The 15,158-nt window shown below is 34.9% G+C and overlaps 1 protein-coding gene across 3 annotated transcripts in view; it reads left to right on the top strand.

Annotated features, from left to right (window-relative positions):
• LOC106459201 (CWF19-like protein 2) overlaps positions 1 to 15,158 on the top strand; it is a 65,645-nt gene that overhangs the window by 11,741 nt on the left and 38,746 nt on the right. For all 3 annotated transcript variants that reach the window (XM_022385636.1, XM_022385635.1, XM_013918800.2), the window contains 3 exons: positions 8,860 to 9,060; positions 10,666 to 10,954; positions 11,688 to 12,025. In XM_022385636.1, coding sequence (XP_022241344.1) covers positions 8,860 to 9,060; positions 10,666 to 10,954; positions 11,688 to 12,025 — 828 coding nt within the window. The remainder of the gene's footprint in view (positions 1 to 8,859; positions 9,061 to 10,665; positions 10,955 to 11,687; positions 12,026 to 15,158) is intronic.

Here is a 15,158-nt window from a genome sequence, read left to right as displayed (position 1 = left end):
CACAGATACTAAGGAAATGGAATACTGAGGGTGTGCATCTGGGTATTATTTTTATTATACATGGACTTCTCTCTGTGTTAACATACATTTTTATTTGTGAGCGTTCGGCTCTCTTACCAGAGCCTTCCTCAGGCAACATTGTACTGGGCAATAAAACTAAGTTTAAAATAAGTATCTAGGCAACATTTGTAACAATAACTGACATCTGGTATTAAAGTTATTAAATACATAGAATTATGATGAATATAAAAAATTGATTGCTTCAATATAATAAACATAAGAAAAATATAATTATTGGTATTATATAGAGAAAAAATAAAGGAATATTTCATACTTCAAATAATACATTGGAAAATTAAAGGTTGAATTTTATATCAAAAACACATAGTTACTGTATTTGTGTAAGTTTCTAAATATTGTCTTTAATTTTAAATTACAAATTAAGTTGAGTAGTTTGGCTAGCTGAGAGAGTGATTGTTAAATCGAGGGCTAAACAGTATACAGCAACTACATGTATGTTATAAAGCTCAAGCAAAAGTATAGAAGGTGGGTGTGACACCCTCAGGGGTTGACAGAATTTATTACTTTCTACTCCATTCAACTAGAGAACTTTGAAATTTGCATGTCAATAGGGCAAGATAACATACTTAATTGTCTAGACATACTTCTACAGAACTGGCATTATATGAGTCAAGACAGGAAGTGTAATAGTTGAGATTTTTCATAGCTTGTGGGTCATGTGACAACACATAACTGAAGTTTAAGTATTCTTCAAAGGTTTCTTTTGAAATAAAGGAATTAAAACTTAGATAACATAAAACTTTGAATCATAACATACATTATAATGTTAATTTCATTCACATACATTGATAGTAAAGTTATTTAACCCTATTGCCATGGGTATCCTTTACTATGCATGACACAAGGTTTTAGTGTCTTACATTCAAAATTTTATAAAAGTAGTTTTTGTTTATGTTATACCAATTAGTATAGCATAAAATCTTAGGTAATAATCCATATTTTAATATTATATAAGTTTTAAGTTATTACTGCTATTAGGCAATATTTAAAAAAATCCTGAATTTCCCCTAATGTGACACATTTTCTCTAGGTATCTTCTCTTCTTTATTTTATCCACCACCCCTCCAGTAACTACGAAATTAAATGTAAATTACTCGTTATAAAATTGTCATTGCTCAGACAAACCATAATTTTTATAGCCTTAAATCTTGTTTGGTTACAGAGTCATCAAATAGAAAATCAGACCCTTCTTGCCACACCCACCTACCACATCCTCTCTTTCAGGATTTCTTAATAGTTCTCTCTTACTCTAAATACTATATTATGTATAACCAATAGAAAACCAAGGTTATCATCTATCAAATGACATATTAATTATTTTTCTGAACAGAGAATTGTCATTTTCTATGTTAGTACAAGCTTCATTCCCATGGGAAAGATAATGACTAGCTTAGATGAATTTGTAACGGATCTTGTCGCATTGTTAAAAAGCCAGAAACATTGTGATTGTTAAAGGAAATTGTCTGCTTTTTGCATTTTATTATTCTTTGTTCTTTGGCGCATTACTTAATTAAATAAAAATTATTTAATACACTACTACCAGTAGTATAAAAAAGTAGGGTTAAGTGTGATTGATAGTTGACAAAAAAAAATTATACTTAGGTAAGCGCTTTATTTCTTGTTTTTCATGTTTATTCTTTATTCATTATTTTAAAAGTAACTAAAATGTACAAATAGATATCTCTTCAGGTTAGTTAATGTTTGATTAGGTAAAATAAATAATAATAATAATATAATAAAGATATTTCACGAGGCATGCATGCAAGCAGCTCGGAGTAGCTCATGGGTAAAGTAATTTGATAGCATAACATGAGCTGCATGTTCCCCAAGTGATTTTCAATATAATGGCACCAATAGTAGTTAGATACAGTTCAAAGGGCAATAAATCAATAAAATTTAATTATAAATAGATGTATACTGTTACGAGTTTAAAGCTACTTAGGATAAATGAATCTAGTTTCATGTTACAATTGGAAGTCATTCTAGAAAGAAAAAAGGGGGTAATTTAGATTTATTTCAATTTTTAAAATTTTTTTTTGGTGGTTATGAGGTTGGTCAGTTTGACCAATTTAGGAGGTTTTAGAGATTACATAAATGAAATTTGAGATTATTGAGATAAAAAAAGTATTTTTAATCTAAATGTGAAAATCAATTTGCACACAGACTATTCAAAACAAATACTCAAAATACTGAAGACCTTTACAAAAAAAGAGTTTTTGTATGTGAAAGACTTGTAAGGTTCACTGAAAGACTGCCAAATCCCGTGAAGATATACACACTATATTAAAAGTTAGTAGTATCAAATCTATAAAGACTTTGAAAGAGTACAAAGAGGTCATGTGGTCAGTCAATTTGACCGAGCTCGTGTTGAGAGAGTTAATTAAGTTTTGAATGTAAATCAATGATTTGCGTAGAAAAGTTTTAAAAGGGTACCTGTTGCAAAAGATTAATATTGCCCATTTTTTATTCTATGACCCCAGTTTTGGGGTTGCTTTGTTTTCCTTTTTTGCTTCTTATTAAGGGTTTATGCTATTTCCTTTTTTTAACAGCTCCTCACCCTTGCCTTGGCCCCCTCATGTTTGTGACTCTTTTGTCCTTACTTGCAGACATTCTTCCTTTCCTTTATAGATTTCCTCTCATAGGTCTCTGTTCGTCCTGCTTAGGAATTAGGCCCCTTGTCTTCTATTTTATTTTCTGGTTCCCCATTTTTCCATCTTTTCTATTTCTCACCACCCTCCTATATTCATTTTCTTCTCTCTGCCTTTTGTCTGAGGCATTTAATCATGCTCCAGAGGGGTTTTCTGAAGAGGTTTCTTCCCCTTTTTTGTGCTAACTTAGCCTGTTACCCTTGTTCTGCTCTGTCTCTCTCTACTGTACACCTTTCTCATTCTTGTACATGAGGTCTTTGTTGAGTTCTCCTTCTTCACCCAGAAGTCTTTGGTGGTGTTAATTTCTCACTGGAGACCTGGACTGAGGCTGCACAGCTTCAGTCCCCATTATTTTCCCAAGTTTTTCTTCTTTATCTATCTTGCCCTTTGACTTCTGTTCCTTGTCTGGATCTGTCCACCCATATCCTTCCCATTCCTGTTTCCAGACCATTCTCTTTTCCTTGTCCTTCCACTACCCGATGTCTAGTTCATTGCTCTTCTTGTTAAAAACTATTCTGGCATGTGAGTACTTGTATTTTCCTCTTCGTCAGCCATTGGTCTCAATTTCTACTTACAGACAAATTTCACATTTTCTCCCCACTTCTCTTTGCTCTTTTTATCATTTCCCTTTCTGTTCCCACCAACCCTATCTGTGGTCTTTTTTCACCCAGTTTGTGGTTGGCTATGGTCAGTGTATCGGACACTTTCCTGCACATCCATAGTGACTTGTCCTCCAGACATTTTCTGTGTTCTGTCAATAACATTTGCATCTTACAACTCCTTGCCTCTCCCTTCAACATAACATTGGATTATATTATATTTATTTCTATTGTGAAGGCCTTTGCTCACCATCTTCCCAGCTTGAGGCTGCCATTCCTTTTCTTGGATGATTGGCTTCCATTGGCCCATTCTTGGGATGTATCCTCTTCTCACATCTCCCTTCTTCTGCAGGAGGCTGTTTGGTTGGGGTGACGTCTCAAGGTATCCAAGTCCTTTCTCATATACATTCAATATTTGGATACATTTGGGCATTTTATTTATCTCTTGTCTCAGCTGAGCTAAGCATTTTCCTCTTTGCCTGAGAGCTATAGAATATTTAACCACTAGGAATTGTGCTTCTCATTCTTATCTTGCATGAAGGGTTATTTTGCTTTGGAGGACTCTGGCTTTCCTGGAATCCCTCATTCCTTTGGGGCATGCACACATGTGGCTCCTCCAGTGGTTTCTTTCTTGGGTTCCATTGTCCTTGATTGTGAACCTTTCCTCTTCTATACTCAAGGAATTGTCATGATGGCCAGACCATGTATATATATTACTTCCAGTGTTCCATTTCTACCCCACAAACTGGATCTCCATCTTTTCACTGATACTTCCCTTTCAGGTTGAGGTGTATTTCTGGAAGACGACACGAATTCCAGTGTTTGGATCAATTGGGCATGATCCTCTCTGACATTTCCATGGTCATTTCTTACATCAACCATCTATGGGGAACCCTTTCCTTCTAGGCATTGGACCTACTCTTCAGTGCTCATTCACATTGGGTTTGTCTTTTTGCCTCTAATTCTAGGAGCTATGAATCTTCTGGTGGACTGCCTTCCTAGGCTGGACTGTGTTCTACCCACAGAGTGATCTCTTCATTCCCTGATCTTTCATTGGACTTGCTCTTCGTTGGGCACATTCCTTATAAATGACTTTGCCACCCCTCTCGACTCCAAACTTCCTCTCTCCTGGTCTCCTGATCCTCATCTTTTGGCTCTGGCTGTAGATGCTTTCAGCCAGGACTGATCTCACTTTTTTTCTGTATGCCTATCCTCTCTACCTCCTCTCTCAGGTTTTCACCATCATATGTGATACTCTTTCTTGAGTCATACTGTGCTCTTTTGCCAACTCTGCCTTGATTCCTATTGCTTGGCATCCAGAACTCTCTTTCTATATGTGATGTCCCCTCACTCTTGTTTCATCCTCACATGTTCATTTTTTATAAAGGGATTTCATCCCTCTATCTTCACGTGTGGGATTTGCTCATTGGACCAGGCTCTCTGATCATTTAGCTTTCTTTTTGTTGCATTCCTATTGCCCTTCCACTTTGCTTGTCTATCAACGAATATGATAGAGATCTTTCGTTATTGGTTCATCTGCCACTCCATTCCTACCAGCTGTCCTATTGTGAACCATCTTTCTACCTTTTTTACCTAGCTGGTTGACCATGGGTTGTCAGTCTTCACGATTGCTGGTTATCAGGTGGCATTGTCCACTACATCTCACCTTTTCCATTACCACAGGATGTTTTCTTCCCCTGCCCTTTACACTCTATTCTGTTCTTCTTCCTTCTTCAATGACTTCCTTGCCTGGTTTTGCATGCTTTCATATCTGCCCTGTTTGAGCAGTTGGCTTCTTGCTCTTTGTACCACCTTCCTCCTTTTTCTCACCTGTGGTTGCTGTTGTTCAAAGGTCTATGCTATTGTTGCTTCTCACACCGTCTTCCACTACATTTATATACTCCTCTACCAGAACCAGTCCTTCCTTCTTCAGACTTCTGCTGCTCAACAGGGTAACTGTATATTCTCTCCTATTTCTCTTCATTTTATCTCTCACCTCTATGATCGTTCAGATCCAGATTGGCTCCTATGTGTTGTTTCGGCTGTTCATTGTTCCTTATCATGGACAGCCCCTTAGCAGGTTCCCCACCATCATCTGTTCTTACCCTGGGTCCCCTCTTCTTCCAGAGATCTCTCTCCTTCTACCCTTACTTAATATGTTCATCAACTTCTTTGGTTGGTATATTCTACCCTAGGTGTGGATGCTTGCAAGCTATTTTACAGTTTTTTTCATCCAATTCATCAACTTTCTCATTCTCTTGTTTCCCATTTTTCACCTGCCCTCAGACGAGATCCTCCAGGCAGGTATGTGGATGACTCCCCCATGTGTTTGTCGCTCATTATCTTCACCAGTTACCATACTTCAATTGACCCACCATCTTTGAAATGGGTAAGTGTGTTTCCCTTTTCATTTCTTTTCCTTTTTGTCAAACAGGGTCCTGCCAGGTGATTGGTGTTGCCTCCTCTAACGGAAAGTGTTCAGCCCTTCTGCCCTGGCTCTGCCAGTGCTCAATGTGAAGTTCTGCAAGACCACTTGAAGTATCCTTATGGTATTCAAATGTACTCAGATGTCTGATCCGGACTGTACCAATTCCATAGCCTATCATGGAAAAAGCCAGCACCAGGGAAGTGATTGCCCATTTCTTTGGCTCACACTTTTTAAAATAGGGTTTTGTGGTCACCCATTGCACAGTTTCCACTAAAAGACCTTTCCAGCTGGTGGTCTGATAGGGATCTAGGCACTTCTCCAGGTTTTCCCAACAGGATTTTCCTCCCTTTTTCTTCAAATGTAGCATGGGAGACCCTTGCCACTTACCAGTTTCTAGCCACTGGGGTGGTGGACCATGGAGAATCTTCATCAGTTAGGCTTAGCACAATACAATGAGAAGCAGGATGGTAATGACATCATCAGTCTAGTACAGGTAACCCATCAAAGAGCTACTGTGTCCTCTTCCTACAGCCAGAGTCTGTCTAGTAGAGTTGAGGTGAGCACACATTCTACAGTTTGATCATGCCTTAACCACACTACACATATTAACTCACTGACCACTTATGTGCAGGTACTCCATTGGTCATGATCACATTCCACCCATCCCTGCAATACTTTAGCCTTTTTTGTCTTTCCCTCTTTTTGATCTTGTGCAAAAAGAATACCATTGTTGAGATGTGGTCTCCCACAGCTGATCCTCTGTGGAGCCCCTGCCATGAGGTGTGACACTCCATGAGCTCGTGACTGATGCATGTTGTCAACCAGAACTCCCTTCTGATAAGGAAGAAATTATTAAAAAGTATGAAACTGTAAAAAAAAATGCCCGGAAGTTTTGTTTCAAAATTGTTTTAAAGTTTCTAAAGTTAAATGATTTAAGAAAAAAAACTTTATTTGATGTATTATATGTAGAAGTGGGTTTTGGCCTGCTTGTAAATGTATTATAATCTAAAAATGCATCCAAATATTTAAATGCATACTTTATTTTTTGATCCTTCCAACAAGAAGCATGCAAAATAAGTAGATTCTGATTGTATATAAATGTGCGTACACAAATTAACAGATATATAGTGTAATACATTAGTTATTTTGATGCATTATATACTAAAAAAGAATACAATCTGCAAATTTTAATGTTTGTTTTCATGTAATAGCAAAGCTCTGTTGATAAATACTTGCATACTTTTCAACAATAATGTTATTATTTGACCACTGTAAAAAAACAACAACTGAGTATATACATTCACCATATATCTTTCACCAGTCTTGCATGTTTTCTTGGGAAACAATTATGTGGTTTGTACTGCATTACTCTCAAGTTTCATATCAATTAAAAGAAATTGTGGTATCTATTTTGTCTGTGCAAGTAAACAGGAAAAAGCAATGCTTATAAACTTTACATGAAAAACAATAATATCAAATATTGAGGTTAAATCACTGTTTAATTTGGAAAAATTCTTGAAGTTATGAAAGTTACAGATAACTGTTGCTAGCAGTGTGCTCTTGAGCTATAACCATGTACAATAGGACTTCTTTTTGATTCCTGGCTTTTTACAATTTCTATCTTTTTACATGAATAAAATAAAGAATAAACTAGCAATAAATACTTGATTACACTTGAACACCAAGAAAAGAATAATAGCTTTATAAGCATAGGAACCAGTCATTATATGGCTTTGTGTGCATCATACTTGGTTTAATAGTATTTTCATTTTCAAGCCCATTACTAGTACTTGGAAATAGAAGAGGCAAGGGGATGTAGAAATTTTTTTAAATATCATTATTTTTGCCAAACTTCACCAGTTTGGCTAAATACAACTGGCTTTTTTTGTCTGTACTAAATTAAACTCTACTTTTTTAAAATTTCAATATTATAATAAGTAATAACTTCAAAGATAGATTAAGAGCTTACTAAAAAAACAGTGCCGTTATTATTAATTAAAAGTTATACAAATGCAATGACATTTATTATTAAATTTTAAATATTTCAGTTGCTCCAGGGTCTTGAAAAGTATTGGCTGTAGTATTATGTGCAAAGAACTGTGTAAAACACATAGATCAGAACTAGTTATGAGAGCCAATATATCACCATCAAATTTTACTTAACTCTTGCAGAAGGTACTCAGATAAGAGAAAAAGAAATATAAGGAAGGGACTTTTTTTTTTTTAACTGTTGTTAACCTCTTGTGTATAATTTGCTTTATTACATTAAGTATAGTAAATTTGAGAACTGAATTAAATACCAGCATGCTGAAGAAAAGACCATGCAGTATTTTTCTGCTATGGATAAGCATCTGGTCAGAATATGAGCACAGAACATTGAGCTGAACACAAAAGTAGTTTTTTGCAACTCAGTTGTATTAAGCATAATTCTATTACTTCTTTGTTTTTTTTTTTGTGTTGCATTCCAATAGTAGGTAAAGTTAAAAATATATTATGGAAAATATAAGAAGAGGCAACTGCCTCCTATTGCCTCAACATAGTTACAAGCCAGCTTTGCTATTGCAAAAAGTTTGATAAGCCAATTGTATTTGTAGGCCATTTACAAAATTATTCTTTTAAGTTTATCTGTTACACATACTTATAATAACACTGTTTGTGAAAAATGGATGGAATTTTTTGTTGGTACTGATCTTTTTTTACTCACCCTTTTCAAGTCATAGAAGTTTCAATATAATTGATAGATAATCTTTTGATTTGTGGTGTTTTTTGAAGATTTTTTTCATCCTTGAGTGACTTAAGTAATTTGTTAGCTGACACCAGATTTATGACTCTAGATTATCAATAACTTGAAAGATTTCACAGTGCATAGTGAATATTTTTTTAGATAGACCAGCCCGGAAATTTTGTAAACGTTTAAAACAGTAATTTTGAACTGTACTTTAAAATTTTTTCACAGAAAGATGTGTATGTAAAATAAATTATTTTAAGTTTTGTTTCATCATTACTGATTAAAAAAAAAGATTGTTGGGTTATATTTCTAATAGAATTATAATAGTTTTAAATTTTATCTGTATATGTCTTTGCTTTGTTTTTTCTTAAATAGCAAGATTACAAGGTAAGAGAGTTAAACCCATACTGGAAACATGGTGGCACAGGCTTACCTCAAGAAGAGACTGCTGAGACTACAAGGCACCAAACTGGAGATGCTGGATTGAGTTGGTTACGTCGTGCTTACAGAAGGATTAAAGAGAAAGCTCAGGAGGAGAATAGAAGCATGGAAGATGTAGCAGCTGAAAGATGGGGGGTAGGAAATATGTTTAGTGTACCATAATTTTTTTTTTTGTTAAACACATATTGAGGTTTCAAATATATAGCTCATATTTTGAGGACTTTGTAACTCATTTCGGTATAACATTTGTTAAACCTGTTATTATTGTGAAGAGAATTACATTAAATATTTAACAAACCTTACATCTAAACAAGGCAATTTATGACAATTTGCAGTTCCTCACTGAGAAATGATAAACCCTTATCATAATTGTTCAGCTTATTGATTTTCTTGTATTGTAAATGGTTTTTAATACACATTATAGGTTCTGTTGTCACCATGAATTCTAAGTACCTGGTTAAGGTGATGATCTAGTTGAGTAGTATTGTTGATGAAAGAAAAAATATTATTGGAAGGAATATATAATTATTATTGAGCATTTTTTTAAATTTTAGTTACATTTTACAAGTGATAGATTAAAGTAAAATAAAATAATATTTTATTGCAGAACTCACGTTTCATCACTTTTTGTATGCACTTGAATGTAAAATATTTTAAATTATTACATGTTTTGACAGCAACAAAATATCAACATATGCACAATACACTTTCTTGAAGTTTCTTCCCCTGCTGTGCAGAACTTTGTTTTGGAGGTTTTAAATTTACAGCTTTTCAAAACCACTGGAAAAGGTTGTTTAAAATTTCATATTGGAATCTTTTATTTTATCACGTTCTGTCATTTATCTTTTAGTAACAGTCAAAAATTACTTGAGCAACATTTTTAGGCCTTCTGCTATCAGTTATGTAATTTATTCATCTTGATGTACATACATACAGCACAAATTTTACAGATATTTAGTATTCAAAACATTTCTTATAAATCTTGGGCTTCTGTGACATTCACTGCTTTGATTTTTTTGGGACAGTATGGAAGGAAATCTTTTCTATAAGTAAGATTCTCTCTCTCTCTTCTTTTTTTTTTGAGTTTGTCTTGGCCAAACAGAGATACACAGTAAAGCAGTGAATGTTAGGAATAATCCTAAATTTTCTGTGAAAATGATCCTGCTGAAGACATGCATGCATGAAATGACCATCTACAAAATGTATAATATAACCATTAGAAAACTTAGGGATTGCAGTAGCATGCATTATATGTGTAGTCAAAACAAATTCGTATTTGCAGGGATATAAGGAAAGAAGGTTAGTAAATTGTACTTTAGCTTCCATAGCACAATGCATGCTTACAAACAAAGGCCCTGTGTTACAGTGCAGCAGAAGGTTTAAGATAATAATGTGTTCATATTTACTTAAAAAACAACAACACTCCTCTATGTAAGGTCATGAATACGTTCTAAAAGTGAGGTCAAATCCCACTATTCAATCTGACTAAAGTAGCCTGAGTGTTGGAAGTGAAAAAATTCATTAGATATTTGGATTCAAAGAATTATTTAGATTTTTTCAAATAAGAAATTATTTTATGGATATTATTTTATCATTCTTTTTAACTTTTAATATCAACAGTCTGTTTCATTATATTATAACGCTCTTAGTGAGATGATTTCCAAGAAATTAACATTAAGAAGTTCTGATGAGGAACATATTGTTAAAATAATTTGTTCTTCATTCTTAAATCTTTTTTAGTCCCTAGAAAGACTAGAATCAATGTTGGCAAAATCTGAAGAGTTTTCGAAAGAACTGAAAAATGCTGATAGGATAAGTAATAAATCAGGTAGAGAATCGACCAGAAAGTATGGTTCTAAAATGAGTAAACCAGTAGATGATGATACATATGTTGCTTTACATCAGAATCATAGCTCATTTCATGGAGAGCCATATGTAAAAAAAAGTAGAATGCCTCAAGTATCATCATCTGTATCCAGATGGAAGAAGAAAGAATTCATTGTTACAGACAATGCTGTCTCTTGTGAAGGTGAGGGGGGGGGTTTCTGTTATATTGAAATTTGTAGTTTTGTATGTGATATTAGCTGTAAATTATTTTATTTTCTTACAGTTTAAAAGTAAATATATTCATTTTTTAGAAATTCCTGCCAATTTCCTTTGGGAAGATGAATATTTTTTATGACTTATGTGTTTTAAAGCTTCTAATGTAGTTGTTGTTTTATTTTTACTTTACTTTTTGAACTTCCATTTTACAAAGCTTTATTAAAGAAACTGTAACAAATATTTGAACAAAAACATAAAGACTAGTTATTCATGTAGTTACTTATAACTCATTCATTGCAGTGTAATTTTATTAACTGATCTCCATCAGTTGCTATGTTTTGTAGTGTTTACATCTTAGCAATCCAAATATATATTTCTTCCAAAAAAGCTATGAAGTCTATGTTACATTATTATCCAAATTTGTTTTAAATATAGATTCATCTCTGTTAAACTTTACCTGTGTACACATACAAATATGCTATATTTATCAACACACCAAAACAAAATAGTTATCATTTGGAGGGTCAACCATTGTACTGGTAGCTATTTTTAAAATCTAGAAATAATACAAGAAAATATGTTTATATTAGACAATTATTACTTTATGAAATTGTTGAATTAAATTATATTATAATTTATATTGTAGATTATTATTGGAGTTAAGTCATAAACTATTCAACTTAGTGTGATTAGCAAACTTGGGATAATTATTATTATAGCTTCAGAATCAAGAAAGCTATTGGAAGACTCACATCAAAGCTCAGAGGTAACAAGTAATGAAACAAAAACTGTTGTACTGTCTGAGAAGGAAATGAATGAACTTGGTGCAAAGATAGTGAAAGCTGAAATTTTAGGAAATACAGAGTATGCAAACAAGCTGAAAGCACAATTACAGGCTGCAAAAGAAGCTAAGGAAACTATGCCACAGGCAAATATATCTAGTAAAAGGAAGAGTAACACTGAAGATGTTGTTCTAGTACGATCAGATGGAAAAGGATTTTATAAACCAGTCATGGGAGCCTATAAGACGGAACAATTTAATCAGAAAAAACAAAAGGTAAAATCTATTGCACATTCTTGTGTGATGGCCTGTATTTGTTAAATACATATCTTAAAATGCTTCTAAAAGTATAATTTTGTTTATTTAGGATTATCAATTTTTATAATCCTCAATTTAATCCATGTTTATTAAATATAGCCTCATATCTCTGTCACTACTGGCTAAACTACCTATGAACAAAGATCACATACCTGTAATTTTGGTGTGTGGACATTTCAAACAAGCATAATAAGAAAGTGCAATTACTGAATATATTTTAAATGGGTTCTTTGGCCAGATCCAGTTTTTTGTTGTTTGTTTATTAGTTGGGTAAATAGCCTCAGCTAAAATATAAGGTGTACATTGTTATAGATATAGAATTAAAATTCAGAAATGCTAGTCACCTCTCTGCACAACAAATAGCTGTTATCTCGCACATGGCTATAAAGTATTTTTGCACATGCCACAAACTTTCAACAAAGCTCCCACCTTTACACGTGTTAGCGTATATTGTGCAGACTATAGCCCTCTACTAGTAGGAGGGCAACACATCCTTTTTGTGCATTATTCCCCATGAGCACTTGTTTCTTTCCAAGGTCCCCCCCCCCCCATTTTAAGGGCTGTCCATTACAGGCCTTAGAGGCAATTTGTTTCTGGAGCTACACCTCAGCTCCAGTCCAGTGAAGACTATTCTCCTACTATGCACACCCGTTGAATCCCTTGGCTACAGACCAATGAATTACTCTGGTGCTTTCTCAAGTTTTTTTTTTCTGTCCTACTACTCTTTACTTCACCTGTTTGGAATGCACGGGACAATTTCTCAACTCCATTCTGTGGTCTTACTCCCACATTTTTTCATTCCCATGCAGATGGGAGATTGATGGACAGTCATCAGTCTGCCCCATTTGAACCAACTTTGATCTCTCCTCAGTTCCTGATGACAGTTTTTTCAGTGATGGATGATCTAGGTTGAAGTGTGTTTGGCACTTTCTCAAGATTTTGATTTTTTCCCTTACTTTTTGCTTCCTTCAGCTCATCCAACGCAGTCAAACATTAAATTGTTAACCCTTTAAGTTGTCTATGGCCCCTTCTTATTTTCTTTGGGTCCAGTGGGCCTTTGCTTGGAGGTTATATTCCTGATGTTTATTATAGAGGTTTGGCCTCTACTTGCCCTTTCTAATGTGACTTTCTCCATCCCCTCTCCTTTAGGAATCTTCTTATTTGGGGTGGCTGGTTTACCTTTAATTCCATCTCACTACTACCCTAATTCAATCGCTTAGGAGGAGGGGGGTTCTTTCTAACTTTGTGTTTTTGAGATATGGAGCTTTTGATATCCTTCTCATATCCTTAATTTCATTCACTAGAAGATTTGTCTCTTTTAAGGACTCTCTCTTCTTTTAAGTCCCATGCTCCTTTTGGATGTGCCCATATATGTCCCCTTCAGTGGTTTCTGGCTTGTCAGTGCAGGTATATTCAGAGATTCTTGTCTTTTTTTCTCATCTCATTGTTGTGGTGGCTCACTTGATCCCACAAGACTCTAGACCTCCTTCCCCCACCTTACCCAGACTTGTTTCAGGTCAGAGTCCTCCAGGACTCATTCCACTCACATATGTAGGTTTCCATAGCCATATTGAGTGCTGCATAAGTGGCACATTATGTTGCTTTGTACCTGATGACAACTAATCCTACAAACAAACCTTTTCACCAATGTCTCAGTTCACGTGGGGCGCAGTTCTGGTTGCCTGATCCATTTCCAGCATCTGATCTCCAGAAATGAGGTTTCTCTATCTCTGTGTCCTTGAGATGTTGACTGCTTCCAGGAACCTTTGTTTTCCAGCTCTTGATTTCCTCTTTTGGACCACAGCCACTATGTTCAATTGTTGGTTTAACATGTCTCAGGAGTACAGGCCCTGGTAGCAGATCAACTATTTTGCCTAGGCCTGGATCCTTCCCACAGAGTGGTCTCTCCATTCTCTGAAGTTTCTTGGTGGATTTGCTCCCACTAAGGAAGTTTTATCATCATTATCTTTCTAACTCCCCTCCACTCCTCACTTCCACTCTTTTAGTTCTCCAATTTTAGCATCTAAAGCTCTAGCAGACAAAGCTCTGAGTCTGGAGTAGTTAAACCTTTTTTTTTTTATATGCTTCCAACATATTTCTTCTTCTTGCTTGCAGAGGCCATCACTCTCACTTTTGTCTTGGCTGTCTCCTGTATTTATCACAGGGATGGGATAATCTTCTTTTTCACCAAAATTTGGTGGCTTGGGAGTGTGATTGGAGGTTTAATCCATTCATCTTCCCTTTATGATCATGCTGACTTATATCATCTACTTTGTTCTGTACAGTCTACTCATTATTCTCTTACTTGTACTGTTCCTTTGAAGAACACTTGTCAACATCTTTTCTTGCCATGTAATACATCTTCCTGTTGTAACTTATCTCCTTCCACTTTACCTAGTTAGGTTATATACCTCATCTGGCTAGTTTATTCTTATAAGGGTGATAACTCTTTTCTAATTTTTCATGTCTCTTCCCATCATATTTGTCATCTTAAGGCTTCTCTGGTCTCTACCTGTTGACATCCCCTGTGTGATATCTATTGCAGATATGGATGACCCTGACACTTAGTATCAAATTACTTATACCATGGAGTGGTTTTGTCTCCCTCCAGTTGCTCCTTTCCATTCTTCACAGTGGCTCTGCGATGTTGAGCTATCTGTTTTTGTTTTTTTTCCATCCAGGTTGCCACAAAATAACCTGTGTTGCTTTACAGGTAATACTTCTCTTTCTTGAAATTTGCATTGAACATGGAGAGAACAGAAAGTGCTATGCTCATCTGCCCATATTCTGTGCCCGTTATTGAGGTGGGGTTTTCTGCAAAACTGCTTTGGTAGCATATGTATATTATCTTCCAACCTGGACTTCACATCTGGGTAGCACCTGCTGTCATTAGTCATGTAAGTTATTCCATTACATATTAACTCTTTCAGCATGGGCTTTTCCTTGGGACTGACCTTGTAACCATTTTGTGCTTGTTATAGTTTTCATGCTATAACTTTTAAATTAGTAAGCGATTGTTAATGAAATTTGGCAGATTATCAGTAAACATTACAATTCTTTCATATGTAAAATATAATATTTTTTTATCATG

This window comes from Limulus polyphemus, unplaced genomic scaffold (genome assembly GCF_000517525.1).
Source record: "Limulus polyphemus unplaced genomic scaffold, Limulus_polyphemus-2.1.2 Scaffold574, whole genome shotgun sequence".
Lineage (NCBI taxonomy): Eukaryota > Metazoa > Arthropoda > Merostomata > Xiphosura > Limulidae > Limulus > Limulus polyphemus.
Note: the sequence above shows the minus strand (reverse complement) of the source record. Positions and strands in the feature narration are given on the sequence as shown.